A 23,644-nucleotide genomic window follows, 5' to 3' on the forward strand; every position below is an offset into this window, starting at 1 on the left:
AGCTACACCCCTCATCTCCGGTATCAACCTGGTGAACCTTCTCTGCACTCCCTCCAAGGCCAATTTATCCTTTTGCAAATAAGGGGACCAAAACTGCACACAGTACTCCAGTTGCGGCCTCATCAGTGCCTTGTATAGTTGCAGCAAGACCTCCCTGCTTTTATATTCTATCCCCCTCGCGATAAAGGCCAACATTCCATGCGTCTTCTTGATCATCTGCTGCACCTGCAGACTGAGTTTTTGCGATTCGTGCACAAGGACCCCCAGGTCCCTCTGCACAGCAGCATGATGCAATTTTTCTCCATTTAAATAATATTCCAATTTACTATTATTCCTTCCAAAGTGGATAACCTCACATTTGCCAACGTTATATTCCATCTGCCAGATCCTCACCCACTCGCTCAACCTATCCAAATCTCTCTGCAGACTTTCCGCGTCCTCCACGCAATTCGCTTTCCCACTCATCTTCGTGTCATCAGCAAACTTTGATACCCTACACTCAGTCCCCTCCTCCAGATCATCAATGTAAATTGTAAACAGTTGAGGCCCCAGCACCAATCCCTGCGGCACGCCTCTAGTCACCAACTGCCAACCAGAAAAGCACCCATTTATTCCAACTCTCTGCTTCCTGTTAGATAGCTAATCCCCAATCCACGCCAACACCTTACCCCCAACTCCGTGTACCCCAATCTTCTGCAGCAACCTTTTGTGAGGCACCTTATCGAATGCCTTCTGGAAATCTAAAAACACCACATCCACTGGTTCCCCTCTGTCAACCGCACTAGTCACATCTTCATAAAAATCCAGTAACTTCATCAAACACGACTTTCCCTTCATGAATCCATGCTGCGTCTGCTTGATCGAACCATTCTTATCCAGGTGCTCTGCTATTTCTTCTTTAATGATGGACTCCAGCATCTTCCCAACTACGGACGTTAAGCTAACCGGCCTGTAGTTACCCGCCTTTTGTCTACTTCCTTTTTTAAACAGCGGCGTAACAGTAGCTGTTTTCCAATCAGCTGGCACTACCCCAGAGTCCATCGAATTTTGATAAATAACTACTAACGCATCTGCTATTACCTCAGCCATTTCTTTCAGTACCCTGGGATGCATTCCATCCGGGCCCGGGGACTTGTCTACCTTCAGTCCCATTAGTCTACCAAGCACTACCTCCTTAGTAACAATAATTGTATTAAGGACCTCACCTCCCACCAACTCTCTATCTCTAATATTCGGTCAACTATTTGTGTCTTCCACCGTGAAGACCGGTGGAATTTAGGGCAAATCATTTTACCCACTATGATAGGGTATATGCTTCTCTTTTTAAAAAAAGTGGTTTCCATTACAAACCAAATTGCAGAAACTGCATCAACAAGTTCACATATTTGTTGCCATTTCATTTGTTCTTACCATCATCATTTCCTGGAGAGAGAAAATAAAGAATAAATTTCAGGTAATTAAAATCATTTTTAATATTTACTAAAAGTAAAATCAACATATAAAAATAAAACATTAGCTTGTGTAGATGTATGGCATCCGACCGGCTTAGTTGGTACTTGGTTACCTCTGATTAGAAGGCTGTGGGCTTCAGATTCACTCTGACTTCAGGCTACAACCTAGGTTGGCATTCAAGTACAGCACTGAATGTGCAATGCAATGTTACAGGAATCATTAAACAAAAGCTTGTCTAGCAGCCGCAGGTGATTTCAGGGACAATAAAAGTCCCATGCTACTATATGGAGAACACCGAGTTCACAGTGTTGTGGCCAACATTTTTCCCCTCAAGATAACTGAAAATAGATTGGCTGATCATTCATCTTGTTGCCATTTATGGGATTTTGCTACATGCAAAATAACTTATGATTCAGCAACCAGTGTGCTTCCAAGTAAGCCAGCGTATGTGAAATACTTTGAGACAATTGAGATACTTTATGTCAATACAATTTTATTATTTTCTTCTGCCTACTGATACAATCCAGTTAAGGATCGGTAACTTGTTGACGAAATTTAAAATCCCAGGTGTTTACCAAGAGAATAAAACCACAAAATACCATGCTTTTAAACAAACAGAAGAGTCAAAGCCAGCAGTTAATACTATCTGTGATACTCCAACATCTAAAATTAACATGGGGTAACATGAATTAATGCAAACTGTGGTCAAACACACAAACTGCACATGAAATGGCAGACACAACCAAGACAGATTTCACAAATTTTCTCAGTGACCCACCAAGATGTCAGTATTCACAATCACATCTTTCATCTGTCTTCCTCATGAGGAATACATCTGCTCCAAGTTAGCTTGGAAGCCCTCTTGTTGCTTTTTCCTGCAATCGTTGTCAGGCATCAAGAGTTCATGCCAAATTGCCCCAATGACTACTCCCCTCCCTGTTGCTCAATCATTTCATTCAAGGCTACTTTCGACTGATTGGCCAGACAGCATCCCAGCATCTAACTATCTGCACAATTCCAGCTACCTAGCTGTACTGAGCAGATATCCACTGCTCACCACTTCTCTTTGCCCCAACTACCAGCCTTACAGAGCTGGCAGCCTTACTTCAGTTTTACAGAGCTATCAGCTGCTCCTGGGCTTCTCTGACACCCAACTCCCCAAGGGCTTTGTAGAATGCTACAATGCAGGAGGCGGCCATTCAGCCCATCAAGTCTGCATGGACCACAACCCCACCCAGACCCTATCCCCATAACCCCATGTATTTGTCCTAGCTAGTCCCCCTGACACTAATAGGCAATTTAGCATGGCCAATCCACCTAACCTGCATGTCTTTGGACTGTGGGAGAAAACTGGAGCACCCGGAGGAAACCCACGCAGGCACGGGAGAATGTGCAAACTCCGTACAGACAGTGACCCATGCTGGGAATCGAGCCCGGGTCCCTGGCACTGAGGCAGTTGTGCTAGCCACTGTGCCACCAGCTACTTTGAATCTCAGCTGCATGGAGCTATGATTTGTAGCACTTCAACCTAGCCTCTGCCCGAAGAGAGGCACAGAAGCAAACTGGAAACAGATTTCCTTGCACTGCATTATTTGAATACATAGTTACCACTTTGTCTTTTTGCGTGTCCCCAAATGAGTGAATGACAAGATCATAGGCAGGTCAAACTCCTGTTAGTGCCAACTTTGAGCTGAATTTTAGGAAGCATTTTAAAATGCCTGTGGTAATGACAACATTTATAAACCAGCTTTAAATATCCTAAAGTTCCACAATTGTCAGAGTTTACCATTTTAACTCAAAGTATATATTGCCTTTTCTCAATGATTCCACTGCCAGTACATAGAAAATATTGAGAATTCAATTATTGGAGAACTATAAGTGAATTGTTTGTAGTTTTCCATTTATCAAAGGCAGACAATTGCGTGCGTTTGTCACTGAATTTCTAACAAGTCAACTGGTCTGTCTAAAAAAGGACCATCAACAACTTCCTGGGACAATTAGCGATGAGCAATAAATATAACCTTGTCAAGAAATATTTAAAAACAAATGTTTGCTCTGTCTGAAACAAATCACTTGTAATTTCTACATGTTCACCAGAGTTAAAACAGAATTTGTACATAAACTCACCTCTGCTGGGTGCTAGTGGATTCAGAGGACGATATACAGAACGAGGCCTGCAAAAGATATTCAGTCAGTTGCTTGTAAGCATAGGTTTCAACAATGCTGTAACATTTTGTAACACGCAGGATGAGTGGCAAGACATGCTTCAGTCACAGATAGAACCTTGAGTAACATTTTGCCCTAATCTAAACTGAACTCCTTTCTACAGGTACAGGTGGATGTCAAGACATTAAGAGCAGGAGATAAGATTTCTCAACCTAACATTGTTCCTTCAAAATACCAAAAAAGGCTGCATTTATTAACCTCACAACACTACAGGAACACTTTCTGCACATGTGCAGATGCAGTCAGCGACATCATGCTCAGCAACGTTCAGCCTCAATTAGGGAATTGTTCCAAAATAAAATGCATCAATTACTAAAGCATGACAGTCGCTAACTCTGTGCAGATAAGAACAAAAGTCGTAGTTATGCAGAATGGGATTCAGGGGCCATATTAGAGATCTTCAACGATGGAAGCTTTAATCTAGAACTTTGTGTTCTCCTTCAGTCGTGGAACTGTTGAGCTTGTGTCCTGAAAGCAAACCAGACTTGAATAACTCAACACGATGGGACAAGCATTAGTACGGAAAGTGTAGTTGGATAAATTGGCATCTGAGCCAGCTACTAAATATTCCAAATCAACAAAGAACCAAACATCGTATCTTAAAACCTCTTTGCTGAGCAAAGGGACTATATTTAACTTGGGCTGAACAGATCCAAAGGGTTCAAGTCTCAAATAGACAGAGTTCAGAAATTTCCACGACAATCCTATTTAAAAATATTAGTGCACCGTAAAAGATTATGCACAAAAAAAAACACATACAATATGATGGGGGAATTTATAGTTAACTTGAGGATTTGAAAAGTGATAGTCGCCATCAACCCCAAAACTGAGAACCTTTAGTAAGAGCAATATAAAGCTTCACAGCTGGACAGATACACAAACCCTTAGTGTCCACTGATCACAAATTAAAGTAAAAACATAAATGACAGGAGCCCTTAAATATATTTTTAAAACTTTTTAAAAAACATATACATTATCAGTTGCAATTCTAACCCAAACATCACCACCACCCACCCCAAGCAAAAGGAATCAGAAAGTTACTTCAAATGTCTAATTTAGATTAAATTGAAAGGAAGTACTTAAAGCAGTTCTCTTCATAGATGCTGTTCCACACTCTCCAAGCTGATGATCCCCTATATCCTGTGTAACGCTCTGGATTCAGGAGAAGATCCATATATTCAGCATCAGGCGATAACTCATCTGTAGAGAGACATTATTTTCACTTTCAGGAAATAATGCTTAGTTTATTTACAGATAAGAAGAAACACATGAGGCGAGTCAGCATTTATGAATGAGAAAGACAAATTTTTGACATTTCTGCTGGGAGTGGTGTGTGTACCCTTCATCGGAACAAAGACAACTTGCTAAGTTTAGAAAGAGAGGAAACTAATTAACAAACGTCAATTGTAGCAAGGAGGTTAAATATATTGAGTAACCCAGGAACTGCTTATAAAAGGCAAGTGAAGAAATGCAAAATCATAGAATCCCTACAGTGCAGAAGGAGGCCATTCAGCCCATCAAGCTTGCACCGACTCTGACAGAGCATCTTATCCAGGCCTTATCCCTATAATCCCATGTATTTACCTTGCTAATTCCCCTAACCTACACATCTTGGGACATTTAAGGAGCAATTTAGCATGACCAATCAACCTAATCTGCACACCTTTGGAGTGTAGGAGGAAACCCGAGTAAACCCATGCAGACATGGGGAGAACGTGCAAACTCCACAGAGACAGTTACCCAAGGCTGGAACTGAACCCAGGTTCCTGGCACTGTGAGGCAGCAGTGCTAACTTGTGCCACCCAAAGAAAATAGACACAAGAATGTGCAAATCAATCAAAAGCACAAAAAAAAGACAAGGATAAAAAAATGTGGGGATGGTGGGCAAAGAAGAGATGAAGAAGAAAAATTGAAAATGCAAAAGTTGCATTTAAACAAACGAAGTTGAGAAAACACAACGGGTCTGTCAGGCCTGCAAAAAAATGTTCACACCACAGACCCAGACCTCAGGCACAAACTTACTGGCTCACTAAATTGGTTGATTGGCAGGGTGAACTGGTAAGATTGCGTGCAAGGCCTAAAACCCCAGTTCGCATCCTTGCACACAAGGATGTTTTGACAGCGAGATTGGCCTTGCCTGCAGAAAGGGCGCAAACTCTTATTTGCACGAGGGGAGGGAAATCGGAGGCTATTGAAGCTCCTGGCCTCTGTGAAAGGGATCCATCGGGAAGGTCTTGATCCCCCGGGAGCTGATGCGTGCATGCATGCCGTGCATGATTGGGGGTGGGTTGGTGGTTTGGGAGAAGGCCTCCCAGTTCACCGGGAGATCAGGGCACCGTGTGCAATGGCCCGAGCGCTCTGAAGCTAGCTTCACTGACGTGCTTAGGCTATGCGACCCCCACCCCCCCCAGTGCAAATCTTTCTGCTGTCAGAAAAACAGACAAGAGTGTAGGAAAATTGCAGTGCCAAACTCGCCTAAAAAAACCCAGGTGTGGGCACACTTCCGTTTTCAAACCTTTATGACACTTAGAAATTTTTTGAGAAGATTGCACTGTACTCTGACAAATGATCCCTGCCTCCACTTGCCCCTCCTTCCAGAACGTGTGCTGAATTCACCGGATACAACATTGGAAGCGAAGACAGATTAGATGAGGAATTAAAATAACAAGTCACATGGAGGTCAGGGTTTTGCAGACCAACTAACAAGGTCACCTAATTAATTGGTTTGCTTTCCCACTGTAGAATAGTAAAGAGAGTATAGCAGCTCACCTCCAACCAAAACAAATTCTTTCAGAGTTTACAATGAGATGTATTCTTCCAGATATTGACCCGGGTACAATTTATTTTTATCACTTTATGTACTTTACAGATTACTCTCCAGTGTTCAGTTCATGTTGCAACTCCTCAGATAATGCTGCATGCAGGCACGGACTGTTTCAAGACTTGCACAATATTTAGGATTGGGCTGATGGGCTTTGCCTGGTGCTTGCCACCTAACTCCAACAAGGCAAGAGTCTGACAACTTGCCCTTGGCCTTCAACAACATTCCCATAGTTAAATGCGGTAATGACAAGAAACTCTCAGGGGCAGCGACATAAATGCAACGGCTACAAGAGATCAGGTGGTGAATGATTGATCAACTGACTCCCCAAAGCCTTTCCACCATCTACAAGACAAATCAGAACTGTAAAGAAACATTCTCCACTTGCCTAGATGAGTGCAATTCCATGACATTTAAGAAGTTTGGTGCCAGCCAGGACAAAACATCCGTCATCTTATGCACTTACTCCCTTTACCAAGAGCATAACGTGGCTTCGGAGAGTGTGCCATCTACAAGAGGCACTGCAACAATTCACCAAGGATTCATCAACCAAACTAGTGTCTTCTACTGCCTATAATATGGGCAATGGCAGCAGGCACATGGAAGCTCCAAACTTGGAAATATAATGCCTTTCCTTGGTCTTTGCTGGAAAAAGCCTGGAACTCTCAAATTAACAGCACTGTGGGAATATATTCAACATACATACTGTGGTAGTTTACGAAGGTGGCTGATATTCAACAATTTCTCTGATTTTGTTTCGAGCGTGTAAGAAATTTCTTTAAGTGTGTGGCCTCTATGAATTTGCTTTGCAAAAAAATGAAAATCAAGGGCAGAACCTCATCAAGAGTTCTCTTTAAAAACAGAAATCAAGGTAGTAATGACAAGAGATCTGGATTGGGTAATGAATGGGCATAACCTCCACCCAGTGGCATAAAGCGATGGCCTGGATTACAACAGCGTAAAGCACACTTTATCACTCTTCGATGAATCCTTCGCTGGTTGGAGCTGCTTGTAGCCTGCAATAATAAAATCCCCAAAGGCCACAGCACAATGCAACTCCTACTAACCCTACTATTTCAGATAAAGCTCGGCACAACATCGTGGGCCGAAGGGCCTGTTCTGTGCTGTACTATGTTAACCCAGAGGCTACACTCCCCTTTTTTAACCACACTGTGCTGGGAAGCAGGTAGATTTGGGCCTGGTGAAACTGATGGGCCAGGGAAAAGGCAAGTGCATGGAATTTGGGAGGTCTGTGCAGTTGGAAGAATCCTGTGGGGGTACGGGGTTAGGTATACACTAGAGGTTGATTAGTCGGAGGGATGAGGAGGTGCCTCGTGTAGGGCTCAGTCTGGGTTTTACAATAGTTATCTTTTTTATTCGTTCCAACTCTTTCAGAGTAACTATTGGCATAAAACTGGCAGAACCATCCGAAGTTAGCTATTTAAATCGCTTTGTCGGATGGTCCCCAGCACACTGCAATCGCCAAGGGAAGTTAGCACTTATGGACATTTGTCACGCAATGCCTTACTTGGGAACTTCAGCAAAGGATTCCGCAGTGTATCTTTGGGGTGTCCCCCAAATCCTGGCTGAGGAGCCAGGAAGTTGCTGTCATTAAGCTTGAGGGAGAATTGACTTTAACTTTTATACTGTTGAAACAAAGTCCCTGGATTAATGTAAATCTTGACTGATTTTACTTCAACTATCTTCAGATGTAGATGCTAACACCATATCTGTCCCTTCTAACAATTTAGTCAGTCCTATTGACAAAACAATCCATGGGATGAGTGTGCCATGGACAAGGTCAGCATTTCTTGTCCATTCCTAATTATCATTGAAAATATGGTGGAGAGCCCTATCCAGAGTGCTGCAGTCCATCTGTTGTAGGTACAGCCACTGAGACTTTTAGTGAGGAGTTTCAGGATTTTGACCCAATGGAGGAACAGCAATATAGTTTCAAGTTAGGATTGTGTATGGCTTGGATAGGAACGGCAGATGGTGGCACTCCCATATGTCTGCTGCCCTTGTTGTTGTAGGTGGTAGAGATTGCAGGTTTGGAAGATGCTGTGGAAGAGGTTTAGTGAGTTGATGCAGTGCATGTTATAAATGCTACACACTACTGCCACTGTACCAGTGATGGAAGGAGTGAATGGTGTCCCAGTTAAGCAGGCTGCTTTGCCCTGGATAGTGTCGATCTTTGAGTGTTGTTGGAGTCACACTCATCCACGCAAGTGCACAGTATTCCATCATATTCCTGACATGCCTGGTAGATGACGGTACATGTTTTGGAAAGTCAGGAGGCAAGTTACTCACTTCAGAATTCCCACTATCTGACCTGCTCTCGTGGTCACAGTATTTATATGGTTGGTCCAGTTTAGCTTCTGGACAATGGTGACCATCAGAATGGTGACAATGGGAACTCAGTAATTTTAATGCTTTTGAATGTCAAAGATGATGATTAGATTCTCTTGCTGCAAATGGTCATTGCCTGGCAACTTGTGTGCAAGACACAAACGTTACTTGCCACTTCCCAAGCCCGAATGTTGTCCAGGTCTTGCTGCATGCTAGACTGCTTCATTATTTGAGGTGTTGAAAGTGGTATTGAATACTATGGAATCATACTATGGAAATGTCTGTTACGAGAGGACACAGGTTTAAGGTGCTGGGGGGTAGGTACAGGGGAGATGTTAGGGGTAAATTTTTCACACAGAGGGTGGTGGGCGAGTGGAATCGGCTGCCGTCAGTGGTGGTGGAGGCGAACTTAATAGGGTATTTTAAGGGACTCCTGGATGAGTACATGGAGCTTAATAGGATGGAGAGTTATAGGTAGGTCTAGAAGGTAGGGATGTGTTCGGCGCAACTTGTGGGCCGAAGGGCCTGTTTGTGCTGTAGTTTTTCTATGTTTCTCTATGTTTCTATCCCCACTTCTGACTGACTTTATGATGGAGCATCTGAAGATTGTTGGGCCTAGAACACTACCCGGAGGAGCTCCTAGAGTAATGCTCTGGGCCTGGGCTGCTTGGCCTCCAACCACCACAAACATCTTGCACTGTGTTAGTTGTGACCCCAGCCTGTGCAGAGTTCCCCACTGCAGATCCCATCAGAGTTCTAAAATGCTACATTCAGTCAAATTCTGCCTTGATGACAATGGCAGTCGCCAACCTCTGGAGTTCTGCTCTTTTGACAATGTTGGACCAATGTAGTTATATGGCCAAGAGTTAAATGACCCTGGCAGAATCCTAATCTGATAAGCAGGTCACTGCTGTGCAAGTGCCATTTGATAGCACTCAGCGAAACCTTCCATCACAATACCAATGATGACGTTATCTGATGGGGTGCAAATTGGCCAGCTTAGATTTGTCCTGCTTTTTTTTGGAGATGACATAATTCAGCAATTTTCCAATTGCCGGATTGATGCCAGTGTTGTTGCTGTTCTGGAAAAAGTTGGCTAGGAGTGTAGCTAGGTCTGCTGTATAGCTGGAATGTTGTCAAGGCCCACAGATTTTATTGCAGCCAGTGCATCAGCAGTTTCCTGATACCACATGGAGTGAATCAAGTTGGCTGAAGACTAGATCTACAATTCTGGGGATCGGAGGAAGAGACTGAGATGCATCATCCATTCGGCACTTCTGGCTGAAGACGATTGCAAACATGGCAGTCTTGTCTTTTGCACTGATAAACTGCGCCCCACTAACATGGAAAATGGAGATATGTGGAACCCTCATCCTGTTACTTGTTCAATTGTCTACCAGCATTCAGGACTGATGTGACAGGACTGCAGAGCTTTAATCTGGGGGCGGCACAGTGGCTAGCACTGCTGCCTCACAGTGCCGGGGATCCGGGTTCAATTCCAGCCTCGAGTCACTGCGTGCGTGGAGTTGCACGTTCTCCCCGTGTCAGCATGGGTTTCTTCTGGGTGCTCCGGTTTCCTCCCACAGTTCAAAGACGTGCTGTTTAGTTGCATTGACCCGAATTGGTGTCAGAGTGTGGCGACTAGGAGAATTTCACAGTAACTTCATTGCAGTGTTAATGTAAGCCTTACTTATGACTAATAAAAATAAATAAAATCTGAGGAGTTGGCTGTGGGATTGCTGATCACATGCTGCTTTTGCTACTTAGCATGTATATAGTCCTGCATTGCACCTTTAACAGGTAGCCACCTCATTTTTAGGTATACCTGGTGCTGTTTCTGGCATGCTCTATTACACTCCTCATTTAATCAAGGTTGATCTTCTGCCTTGATGACAATGGCAGAGTGAAGGATATACCGGGCCATGACATTAGATTGCAAATACAATTCCATTGCTGCTGATGGCTCACAATGCCTCATATATACCCAAATTTGAACTACTAGATCTGTTCTGAATCATTTAATATTTTGATAGTGCCACACAACACAATAGAGGGTGTCCTATATGTCCAATAGAAGACGGGACTTCATCTCAACAAAGACTATCTGGTGACCATTCTTACCAATGCAGTGATGGATAAATGCATCTGCGACAGGCAGTTTGTTGAGGATAAGGTCAACTGATCTTTTCCTTTTGTTGATCCCTCACTACCTGCTACAGACCAGAGTATGGCATATATGACTTTCAGGACTTGGTCAGCAGTGGTGTTACTGAGTCACTCTTCTACTGTAGCTCCCAATTGAGTACATTCTGTGTGTTGCTACCATCAGTGCTTCCTCCAAGTGGTGTTGAACATGAAGGGCAGATAGGAGGTGGTATATCAGCAGGAGGTTTCCTTGCCCATCTTGACCTTATGCCATGAGATGCCTTGGGGCCCAGAGTTAATGCTGAGGACTCCCAGGGCAATTCCCTCTTAACTGTACACCACTGTGATTGCTGATAGAAAGATTTGTTCATAATAGAGAATACAAATGGAAAAACAAAACCCATATTTAAAATTGCAGTATCTCATAGCACTGTTCACTGGGAATCAAAGCATTGTGTAATCTTCAGACAAGTGTGCTCAGACAGCGAGGGGTAATTGGACTCGGGCATGCAAATGAAATTCAGTTCTCAATTTAAAATCACACATTAAGAATGGAAATTGCACATGTAAATGTCTCAGGCTGGAATCAGACCATGCTGCCAGTGGTGCTGGTGATCAACAGTGTCTGGAAACTAGCCAAATACAGGGATCAATTAGAGTCAGTTCTTTTAACCACTGATTATTATTGAGCATTTGCAGTGCTTTTGTTTAAACTTCATTTAATTATTAAATATATTTACATAATATAGTCTGGAATTCTTAAACATAAATGCAACACCAGAATGTCACAAGATCCTTACCATCAAGTTCACAAAAATGGTCTTGTGCATCATCGTATCTTGCCCAATCAATGAAAGCTTCTTTTGTTTGGTTACTAAGGACAAAAGAAGAGTGATTTTGTACAGGAATATAAACATGTCAACCAAGCACTACATTATAATACCACTTACACATACAACACATCATAAGTCTAGTTAATTGCCTCTGATGTTGCAGAATCAAATTGATGAATACAAGTTTTATTTTTAGAATATACTTTTCCAACTGTGTTGCTGCCTTGTAAGTGTTAGAACCTCACTTCATAGGACTATTTAAAATGGCCAAAGCATGCGACCACCCCGCGATAGTGGACAGAGAAATTTAATAGGAAATATTGACACACAAGAATGACCAAAAACCTCAATGGAGTATGGTTTGTTGACAGGAAACGTGCATCATATGCAAGAGGTTATAATAAAACAAAAACAAATACGGCAGATGCTGGAGATCTGTATCCAAGAAAATACTGGAAAAACTTCAGGCATCTGTGGAGAGAGAAACAAATGTTGTTATCTCTGCTTCTCTCTCCAGAGGTGCTGCCAGACCTGAGATTTTCCAGTAATTTAAGACACAAGAGCATTAGAGGTATAAAGACAACGTTAGAAGCAAAGGATGCTAATGCAGGAGTGAATAAATGCAGTAAAATCCCAATGTAAAGTTAAATAAATAACAAACAAGATGATGTTAAACAGCAGTACATACTCCTTTTCATTCACTCGATATGGGAATGGGAGAGCATGCAGAGAGCACAACTGATGCTTTTGTATTTAACAAATAAGTACGAATACGTTCTGCAGTGGCTGCATTTTCCTGAACGCTCAGTCCACTTTCCAGATTTTCAAAGTTATTTAATATCGGATACCAACGCCAAGTCATGATGGGCAGTGACCAGAGCTCGTGTTTCCCTGGGCTCCCTTTCTCCAGTGACATGTGGAAAATGTTGTTTCAAGAAACGCTATTCCTGTACTCAGACAGATTTTTAAGACTTTTTAAATCTTGAAGATAAATGAAATGTTGTGTAATTTTAAAAGCATTAAATATACACAATGGCCAGAATTTTACCAGCACACCTGCCCCGATTCGGCTCGTAGAATGGAATTCTCTGTTGGCCTTGGGCAGGATTTTACAAGTCTTGCCCAAGCGGGGTCATAAAATCCCGGCCAATAGCACCTTGGTTTCTGTTGGCACATTTGTGCTGAAATAAGGACGTTTTTAATATCGCAATGTGGAACTGAAAGTGAAGTTTGCAGGGCTATTCATTTCAATTTCATATGTCAAAAGCTTTCAAGGTTTCTAAATGCCGGTAATACTTCGGGTCTGTTCAGCAGTAAAAATAGTACAGAAGTTGGATCAGAAGCCTCTTTGTCAGCACCTCGCTTTACATTTACTGCAAAAATGTTTTAAGCTGTGTACTTTTTAACCTTTGTTTGAGAGACTAAACAAAAATAATTGATTTCAAAATTTTTTTTAAAAATCTGCACACTCAAAGTGTACAAACTATTGACATCTTTATGCAAAAGTAGCCATTGACCAGAAACTAAATTAGACTTGCCATACAAGTATGTGGCACTACAATAGCAGGTCAGAGGCTAGGAATTGCGTGGCAAGTAACTCTCCTCCTGACTTCCCAAAGCCTGTGCACCATCTACAAGGCACAAATCAAGAGCATGATGGAATACTCTCCACTTGCCTGGATGAGCGCAGGTCCAACTCAAAGCTCAATGCCATCGAGAGAAAGCAGCCCGCTTGACTGGGACCCCAATCCACATGCATTCACTCCCTCCACCACTGACACAGTGGCAGCAGTGTGTAGCATCTACAAGATGCACTGCAGCAATTCACCAAGGCTCCTTAGACAGCACCTTCCAAACCCACATCCTCTACCATCTAGAAAAACAAAGGTAGCAGATGCATAGGAAAACTACATTTGGAAGTTCCCCTCCAAGTGACACACATCCTGATTTGGAAATGTATTGTCATTCCGACATGGTCGCTGGGTCAAAGTCCTGTTTCGCCCTCTCTAACAGCACTGTGGCGCACCTCTACCACATGGACTGCAATGGTTTCAGAAGGCATTTCACCACCACCTTCTCAAGGGCAATTAGACATGGGCAATAAATGCTGGCCTAGCCCGCATGCCCACTCTCCCTGAACAAATATAAAAACTGCTGCATCTTTTTATAGCAAATAGTGGGCAATGGGAGTTGGGTGGTGGGAATCAACAGGATTCTGCTAAAATCAGAACCACAGCTAATCTCATTAAGGTTAGCACAAATAAAACTACAGCAGGCTAAACCACTGAATTAATAACCTCACCTCAATGTGCTGTTGACAGCTCCAAGCTTATTTGCTTTCTCACAGTCTTGCAAATCTTCGACTGTATTTGCTTCCACAGAATACTAAAACAAAAATCAGCAAATTAACCAAGCGTCTGGAACAAAATCTAAATTGACTACACTTACTGCAAAAACTGAAAATATAATTCTGTAATCAGTTTAATATGTAAAAGTTTCAGGATAAAAACACATTTTTCATTTCAGATTGTTTTTTAAAATCAGAAAATAGTAAAAATGATGGGCATTTTCACATACATATTAAAAGCATTTGAAGTACAAATACAGGGATTTGTTTATTCTATGTTATTTTGGCACTTGTGCAAAAGTTTGCATATGTATAGAGATCATTTGTTATTTTAAAAACTTTAATCATTTATCCTTACATTGCCATGCGCTTAACTATCATGCCGAGCCCTTTGTACAAATGGTCAGGCATAAAGGTCAACTCAAATATATTTACATGAATTATTTTTACTAGATATCAGCTTACCTTGTTGTAATTAGCTGCTTTAATTCCAATTGGAATCTCACTCTAAAAATGAAAACAATGTGTTAAAATAGATAACTGCTAAAACTGAAATTAGCTCTTCATGAAGGTCCCCATGACATGCCAAGGAAACTATTGGACCAATTGCTTAACTTAACTTGTTACTTCTCGTTTACTCTACTTCAGATTAGGGCAATTATATTTAAACAATTTATTTGATTTAATTTAACTGAGGATTATGCTGGCTGTTGTGCTACAACCTCTTCTCCAGCTTACCTGCTCACCAAAGCCCGCTGGTCAGCCCCTTCAGGTCCCTTTACTTTTGCTGCCCACTCTTGCTCCCTTTGCTCAACTTGAGAGCTCTGTTTCATTAATATGCTATCTGACTACGTCGCTATTTCAAATCTTCTGCTTGCTTCCATGTTTCTTGGGTACCCAGACTGCGAGTAAGACATAACAATCAGATTTCTAAGCTTTGAGGAAGGGGCTATCATGCAACATTTGGGAAATGTTTGTACATTCACATGCAAATCTCACTGAATGGCAGAACAAGATCGAGGAGCTAAATTGCCTGTACTTACAACTATGTTTTGAGTGCTGCTACTATATATATATGGTTCAAGATTTGCGATCCAAGTGCTTCCTTTGCAAAATCCTGCACAACAATTTCTATTTAATATAAAAATATTGACACCCTGATCAAACAATTTCTGTATAACATCTCCAGACACTTACCTCAGAGCAAGGCTTTACATGGCAGTCCTTAATCGAGCAGTGTCCATCGTCTAACCAGAAAGGACAAGGCCTCTTCAAATTAACCTATTAAACAAAGTATACGCTAATATAATCAGCATATGTCTAAACATTTATATTTAAATATGTAGGAACATTTACAAGGCTATGTGGAAAGAACAGAAGAAGCGAGAGATTAATTGGATAGATCTTTCAAAGAGCAGAATGGCTATAACAATCTTTAAGGCCATCCCAAAGTAATAATTTGGCCTGAATGGTCAGCTGTGGCTGTGTGGGTAATACCTGCGTCTCAGAAGACTGTAGGTTTAAGTTATACTCTGTAGACCATAGCACAAACAAAATCTAGGCCAACACCCCATCAGTCCTGAGGGAGTGACAGCAGCTCTGATTGTGTATTTTTTGGAATAGAAGTTAAACTGAGGTGGATATAAAAGATTCCATGGCATTATTTTTAGGAAGAGCAGCAGGGGCATTATCCCAGTTGTCCAGACTAGTATTTCCTTCTCAAACAACATCACAAAAATATATCGAGTCATTGCCTCATTGCTATTTGTGGCAGCTCGCGGTCTGCAAAATGGCTCCTGTGTTTCCTACATGACAACAGTGATTACACTTTAAAAGTACTTCATTGGCTATAAGTATTTTGGGATACCCTGTGGTCATGAAAGGTGCTACAAAAATACAAGCCTGTTGGTCTTTTGTTTTTTTAAATAATGAATGGGTGGGGCACAGTTGATGTAAGCAGGATATTTCTACTTGTGGGAGAATTTAAAATAAATCCAAGATGATGACTAATAAATTCAGTAGGGAAATGAGGAGAAACTTCTTTACTCTGTGCAGAATGTGGAAATCGCTATCATAAGTGGCTGAGCCAAAGAGCTTAGATGCATTGGACACTGACAGCCATGACACATGTGGATTCTTCAGTGCACTCGAGACCATTTACAGCCCAAGCACCTATTCCACGGAGAACTACGAACAGTGTGATGCTTCAAGTAGAGAGAGGCAGTCAACGCTCATTAAAAGGAGCACTTCAAGAATCTCCTTAACAGTGACTCAGTCCTTAACATGAATACCCTCGACCACATTCCAAAGCACACTATCCACTACCACCTCAGCACAATCCCAGCCCAGCATGAGGTTGAAAGGCCAATTGACAGCTAAAAACTAATATGACTGGCAGCATAGATGCTTCCTCAAAATCCTGCAAGTTCATCCATATGCCTAATGCAAGATTCCTAAACAATGTCTCTACTCAGCTTCATCAAATAAGCAGTTACCAGGAGGAGGGAGGAAATGTTTCAGGGATGTCCATAAAGCCTCCCTGAAAAAAATGCAACATCCCCACTGATCAGTGGGAATCCCTTACTCGAGACCACCCAAATTAGAGAAGCAGCATCTGCGAAGGTGCCAATTATTGAGTGTCTTTGACAGACCCAAGTGGAGGCCAAGTGTACCAAACTCAGCTTCTCAGTCACCCATTTCATTAAACACTACTTGTCCCACCTGTGGCAGTGTGGATCCAGCAATGGACATTTTAGTCATCACAGGATCCACAAACCCAGATTGCAAGAAATTCATCAACATCCTGAGGAACTGTCTAAGAGATGCACTGAAAAGAAAACCAGATGAGTACATTAGAGAAAGATATGCTGCAAAGCTGAGAGGAGGCAAATGGGTGGAGACTGGTGTGGAGTAAAAAGACCAGCAAAGTTGGGCCAAATGGCATGTTGTGTATTCTATGTAACTCTATAACCTCCTTCTGTTTCAGAGTCATTTACAGCATAGAATGAGACCACTTGGGCCGTCAAGTCCAGACCGTTTGTCTGTAGAGCAATCTGACGTTGGAGTATTACATACAGTTTTGGTCACTGTATAAGAGGGAGAATGTGATCATCGTATAAAGTGGAAAAAGGAGATTCACACGGATGTTGTCAGGACTGGAGAAGTTTAGCTATGAAGAAAGATTAGAGATACAGGATCTTTTTCCTTTATAACCTAGATAAGACCGAGGGAAGATTGAACTCGGGTGATAAGGAATCTAGATGGAGTGGATTTAAAGAACCCATTTCCATTACCTGAGAAGTTAATAACAGGCATTTTTTGAAAGTAATTGGTAGAAGGATTAGATGGGAGTTGAGGTAGTGAACATATGGAACTCACCACCTGAAAAGGATGGGAGAGGCAGAAATGCTCATCACATTTAAAAATACTTGAATATGTGTCAGAGGTATTAGGGCTATGAACCAAGAACTGGGAGGCGGGTGGGATTAGACCGAGAGCAACTTTTCAGCCGGCATAGATGAGATTGGTCTCCTACACATAAATTTTTATGTTCCTAAATCATTCCTTTCAATGCACTTATGTTAACTTACAGAATGAATACAATGCTGCTTCAAATCCTACATGAAACAAGTCTTAATGTGAAAGTATCATTATTTTATCAAGTCTATACATCAGGATGACGACCCAGTAGTTAGATTTGCCCTCAGTGGTGAGTTAACACATCCCTCCCCCACGAACCCTCCTTACTCCTCACCACAGACTCGGAAAAAATACATTCACCTTGGATCAGTTCTGTCATGATTAAACTTTGGTCCTTATTACAAAATAACATACAAAACCAACATGTATTTTAATGAACCTTATGAGAAACATTATTGGAAAAACTTAAAATATGTTGAGCATCTTACCTTATAATATCTGAAGTAATCCCTTTCGAGCAATTTTTGTAGTTTAGGGAAGACCTTGTAGCTGTTGAAGTCATCAATGCTCTCAATGTCACAGAAACAGTCATCCAAGACACCCGTCATCTAAAAAAGATTACATTTTATTCTCAAGTGTAAATAAACAATCATCTGGAGTGCTTTCAATCAATTATATGATTGATCTATGAATAAAACGGAAAGTGCTGGAGATACAGCAGGTTGGTCAGTATCTCAAAAAGGCAACATTCCAGGTTCAGACTTTGAAACAACCTGAAAAATCGGCCAACCAAAATGAAATGGGGAAGAGCAAAGACAAATTAGAATCAAATAAGCTACTATAAACATTTTTATTGGCTTTACTACACAACCTGACTGAAGTTACACATACGGCAACTCAGTGAGCACTTTACATCCATCAACTACCTTTGTTGAAAGAGGCTGAGGGAGTGCTGGACAGTATACAAGGTGTGGCCTCAATTTGATTATGAAAAGACATTAGAAAGAAATGGCAAATAATTAGTGCATAGTTTATTTTTTATTAGTGTCACAAGTAGGTTTACATTAACACTGCGATGAAATTACTGTATCCCATAATCGCTACATTCTGACGCCTATTTGGGTACATGGAGGGAGAATTTAACATTGCCAACACATCTTTCAGACTACGAGAGGAAACCGGAGCACCCAGAGGAAACCCGGTTACACCTGATGATGCAACAACCCAAACATGATAATGCAACTTCACCAGCTCAACACCAAACATTTATATTAAGACAGATCCTGCGCTTTCAATTACTTCAATTTGCAAAACTAATTCAAGGCAAAGGCAAATAAAATTTAGCAAAGTCTCCAGTTAGTGAAACACAGGTAAATTTTTCACTGTACTAAAATTGCAAAAGATTGATAAAATGCACATACAGACCCATCCTAAAAAGCAACTGAAGTCAGCAGTACCAAGTTTCCAAACCCTTGAAATTTATTTTGGTTATCCTATCCCCAAGAAGGATGTTGCTCCCTTTTACCACTACAACATTATCAATTTATGTTTGCACTTTTCCAAAGTTACAGGCACTGCAGAGAGCTTTCAAATGTATCTTGGAGACCTAATCACCACTACTAGATTCAACATGGCTCCTTCATTAAGTTCTTTTGAGCAGCTCTGGAACTGCACTCTTGAATTGGTCATTGCTTGGATCAACTATACAGCCTGACACTGTGCATCAAAATGTGGTTTAACATAATGCCTCCCATTCATGCCTTGCGAGTCACTCAAATTGCACTCTGCTAATATAGATATGAATTCTCTTCCTCTTCCACTCACTTCCAAGAATCAGTAGGATAGTCAGAATCCACCTTTCCCTCAGGTGATTAATGGATAACAAAAGCACCTCCCTGTTCTCTCTCTCCTACTGTTGTCTACACCATTCAACCCTACCCATACCTTTGATGTCAATTGAACTACATTTATCAAATGCCTTCAGGCTGCAAATGTTCAGTGTTTTTATAACCTCATTCTTTCATGGGATGGCAGCATGTGTTGCCCATCCCTAATGCTATTGAACTGCATGGCTTGCTAGTCCAATACAAAGAGTAGCTAAGAGTCAACCACATTGTTGTGGTCTGGAGCCATATCTGTCCAGGTAAGAATGGCAGATTTCCTTCTCTAAAGGACATTAATGAACCAGATGAATGTTCATGACAATTGACGATCTTTTCATGGTCACTATTTTGAAACGAGCTTTCAATTCCCGATTTTATCAATTGAATTTAAATTTGACCAGCTGCCCTGGTCAGATTTGAACCCGTGACCCCAGAAGAATAGCCTGGGCCTCTGGATTACATTACCACTGTACCTTAATCTCCCCCCATCAATGTAGATGATTTTATTCCCCAGCACCTTTGATGATCCAAAATATAAAAAGTATCGAAAAGCATAATGGAATGTTTTTTGAATCATGGAGGTTGGCATTCAGACGTCAAGAAGCAATGCTTCAGTTTTATACAGTCATGGCCAGGTTCCATGTGGAATGCTGCACTCAGGTTTGGGAACTGACCCTCAGGAAAAATATACTGCCACTGGAATGGCAACAGTGCAGTCACCACAACGATACCAGGGCTTAAAGGGTTACGTTGAGGACAGGTTCTGAAGACTCCGCATATCGCGTTGAGTTTAGATGGTTATCGGGTGATTGAACGGAGGCATTTAAAATGATCGGGGATTTGATAGAACAGAAAATGCCATAAATAGGCAGCACAAGTGGACAGTGAACATTTTGATACAACTCTTCCAAGGCAGGTGTCCCTTCACCAAATTTAGATTTATTTGCATAGTAAGCAACACACAGATGGTACTTCCTCGTACAGAGTCTAAATCTGGAGTGCCAATAACCCTGACACTCCACATTATGTACACAAGCAGGGCTGCCCTGATTGGACAAGTTATTATTGCCTTAATCTGGGACCTTGTATTCTAAGTAGTCCACATCGTGGACCTCGTTAAAGTCATTACATCCCTCCCCCTCTAGGTCGAAGGAACCTCGGCAGTTTGTTCGTCTTGGGGCATTTAAGTGCCGGGTCCAGTTCCTCTGCATCTGATGTAGGCAGGGTGTGGCGAACTGGTGCATCTCTTTCGTCTAGAGCACCGAGGCACGAGTTCACTCTCTTCTTCGGGTAGAGAGGGAGTAAACTTGACTACGTCCACCATAGATGGAGACAGTGAGCAGGAGCCGGCGGTTCCCAGAAGTCTTTCCAAGGCTCCCAACGTGCTGGGCATTGTTTGTTGCTGAAAGGCCTGAGATATGATCCCGGATGATATCCACTATGTGGACTTTGTATGAAACCGGTCCTGTCCGAGCCCACCGTGCCTTGTAACCACGCGGGGCCATTCCCATGATTCTTTAACAATACTTTTTCACCCGCCTTTAAGTGTCTCTCACAGTTGGATGGGTCAGTGGCCCTGGCTCAGGACAACTCTTGATTCCCATAAGAGTATGCCATTGGCTATGGTCAGTTGCTCTCTCTGGACTCCAAGAGTGGGGAATTTGAGTTTATGTTTTCCCGTCAACAGTAGCTGTTTCAATTTAGCGAGAACTGGGTCTTTTGAGTCCACAGTCAAATATTATTTGCAGCCACTGGGAGAATTTACAAAAAAATTCTTTGTCATTCCAGTCTCTTCCATTTGGGGTACCACTGATGGGGTGTCTGCTAATGGTAGCCGACTTAAGGCTAGTTAGTTACTCGGCTTCCAATTAGGTGAGTAATGAAGCCCACTGCTGGGTTTGGGCCGGTGCTATGGGCGGCAGCACCTTGTCCTTCCTTAGCAGTCCCAGTGGTGGCTTGTGGTCGATGATAATGATTTTCCGCCCATACAGCTACTGGTAGAATTTTTTTTTTTTAAAACACCAAATATCAGCCCCAACCCTTCTTTTTTGAAGTGAGCATATTTGCGTTCAGTGATAGCCAAGGTCCTGGAAGTGTATCCAATTGGTTGTTCCTTTCTGTTTGTTCACCTATGTGCCAATATTGCCTTGATGCCATACGGGGATGCATCACAGGTCAGTAATAATTCTTTCCTCGAATCTTATTGTGCCAGAACATTGGAGGAGGAAGGCTGTTGCTTTACTTTAATGAAAGCCAAGGATCGACTGGAAGACCACTCCCAAGGCTAATCTTTAGTTTAGTAGTTGGTGTATTGGAGCCAGGATGGAGGCAAGGTTGAGTATAAATTTCCCGTAGTAGGTTACCAACCCCAGAAATGATCTTAACTCCTAGAAGGACATGGGAACCTGATTGCCCACACCTTGTCCTCCAAAAGGGTGTAGACCAGACTTGCTTACTCCGTAGCCTAGAAAGGTCACTTGGGAAACCTGGAACTTTTCCCTTCTTAGGTTTATGCCTGCCTTGAAAAATTGACTTGGAACTTTAAGATTCTCTAGGCGGTCCTCATTTGTTTTTCCTGTTATAAAAGGACATCATCAAGATAAATAGCAACCCAAGGTAGACCTTGTAAAATGTTCTCCATTGTTCAGTGGAAGATTGAGCAGGCTGACGAAAAAGGCCCTTATGAGTGAGAGTTGAATTTCTCTGGGAATTCTCATCTAGCTAGCTGTAAAAGTAACTCAAGCATATCAAGTTTCGAACAGAAGACTCCTCCTGCCAAGTTCATGGATAAATCCTTGATTGGGGGAAGAAACAGTTTACCACTTGTTTAATATCCCCGCAAAGGCAGACTGATCCACCCAGTTTCAAAATTGGTATGATCGGTGCTGTCTGTTCCACCAATTGGACTGGTTTGATGATCCCTTCGTTCCCAGTTTTCAGATTTCTGTTTCAACCTTTTCCCCAGAAGGCAAATGGTGCTGGGCAGACCTTGCAAAAAATCACGGAATCTCTAACTGGTCAACATATAAGGTCACCTTGACTCCTTTGATAGTCATCAAACCTTCCTGGAAAACTTCAGGGTATTTAAGCAGGACTTCACTCAGGCACCAATTAACTACCGGAAAGGTGTTGAGCCAATCTAGGTGGATGTCTTGCAGCCAATTTTGCTCCATTAGGCTTGGCCTAAGCCTTCCACTACAATCATTGGTAACCGAACCAGCTTTCTTTCATAGGAGACAGCAACATAGGCTGTACCCAGAATTGTCAAAGGTGCCCCTGGTATAGGCTTAAGGGCTAGAGTCCAGAGTGAATTTTATGGAACTGATTCTGTGACCACTGATATGGCTGCAACAGTATCGACCTCCATTAGTATATTTATCTTGATCGGGTCCAAATGGACATCGATACGCAAGTTAAATTGTTCTAGGTGGACCTTTCCTGCATAGCGGCCTACGAGTTGTCTTTCTAAACCTAGATCTTGTAAGACTCCGTTACTGTTTCGACTCCACATACTGGCAACAATTACAATGCATCAATTACCAGGCAGGATTCTGAAGGGACTTGTAACTGTTTGGTTGAAGTTTGGCTTTGCTTTGGGACAGTGCTGTGGGCAGACCTGGAGTTACATGTAGCTGGATACTTTGAGTGAGTCTAAGTGCTCAAATGATGGTTCCCGAACTCAGTCAAACTGGCATAGGTGTCCACTTCCATTGGGATATCTTGCAATTTTTCAGTGATAAGATCACCTGTTTGAAGTTCGGTTGAACTTTAGCTAATGGGTGTTTTTGAATAGTTATTAATCCCGCATACCAGCCGGTCTCTAAGCATCTCGTCAAGGGTTAAACCAAATTCACATGCTGCTTCTACCAACTGTCTTAACCTTGTTAGGAAACCCACAACAGATTCCCCTGGCTCTTGAATTGCAGAGTAAAAACTACAATGTCTGAGGTTTTAGTATTTGTCTCAGGGAAAGTTGAACTCCGAATGACACCAAATGCTGCAGCACCACAGGCAGTCAGGAAAAGTGTCCTTCGCTTTTCACCTGCCATAACGCCATTTGTCCGAAAAAAGTAAGACATGCGCTCCACGTTTGGGCCCAGCCCTCGATGGCAGGGTTGAACTAGTCTAATCTTCCAAACAAAGGCATGGTGCATAAGAATGGCCTACC

General features: G+C 42.1%; 1 protein-coding gene across 1 annotated transcript in view; it reads right to left on the minus strand.

The window, feature by feature from the left end:
• Window positions 1-23,644, minus strand: part of ero1b (endoplasmic reticulum oxidoreductase 1 beta) — an 84,865-nt gene that overhangs the window by 29,654 nt on the left and 31,567 nt on the right. The window contains exons 2-9 of the mRNA XM_078213414.1: window positions 18,082-18,201; window positions 15,371-15,454; window positions 14,639-14,680; window positions 14,129-14,211; window positions 11,794-11,867; window positions 4,758-4,878; window positions 3,580-3,626; window positions 1,411-1,422 (exon numbers count right to left, since the gene is read on the minus strand). Of these exons, the coding sequence (XP_078069540.1) occupies window positions 1,411-1,422; window positions 3,580-3,626; window positions 4,758-4,878; window positions 11,794-11,867; window positions 14,129-14,211; window positions 14,639-14,680; window positions 15,371-15,454; window positions 18,082-18,201 (583 nt within the window). The remainder of the gene's footprint in view (window positions 1-1,410; window positions 1,423-3,579; window positions 3,627-4,757; window positions 4,879-11,793; window positions 11,868-14,128; window positions 14,212-14,638; window positions 14,681-15,370; window positions 15,455-18,081; window positions 18,202-23,644) is intronic.

Source organism: Mustelus asterias, chromosome 5, assembly GCF_964213995.1.
Source record: "Mustelus asterias chromosome 5, sMusAst1.hap1.1, whole genome shotgun sequence".
In the NCBI taxonomy this organism is placed as follows: Eukaryota; Metazoa; Chordata; class Chondrichthyes; order Carcharhiniformes; family Triakidae; genus Mustelus; species Mustelus asterias.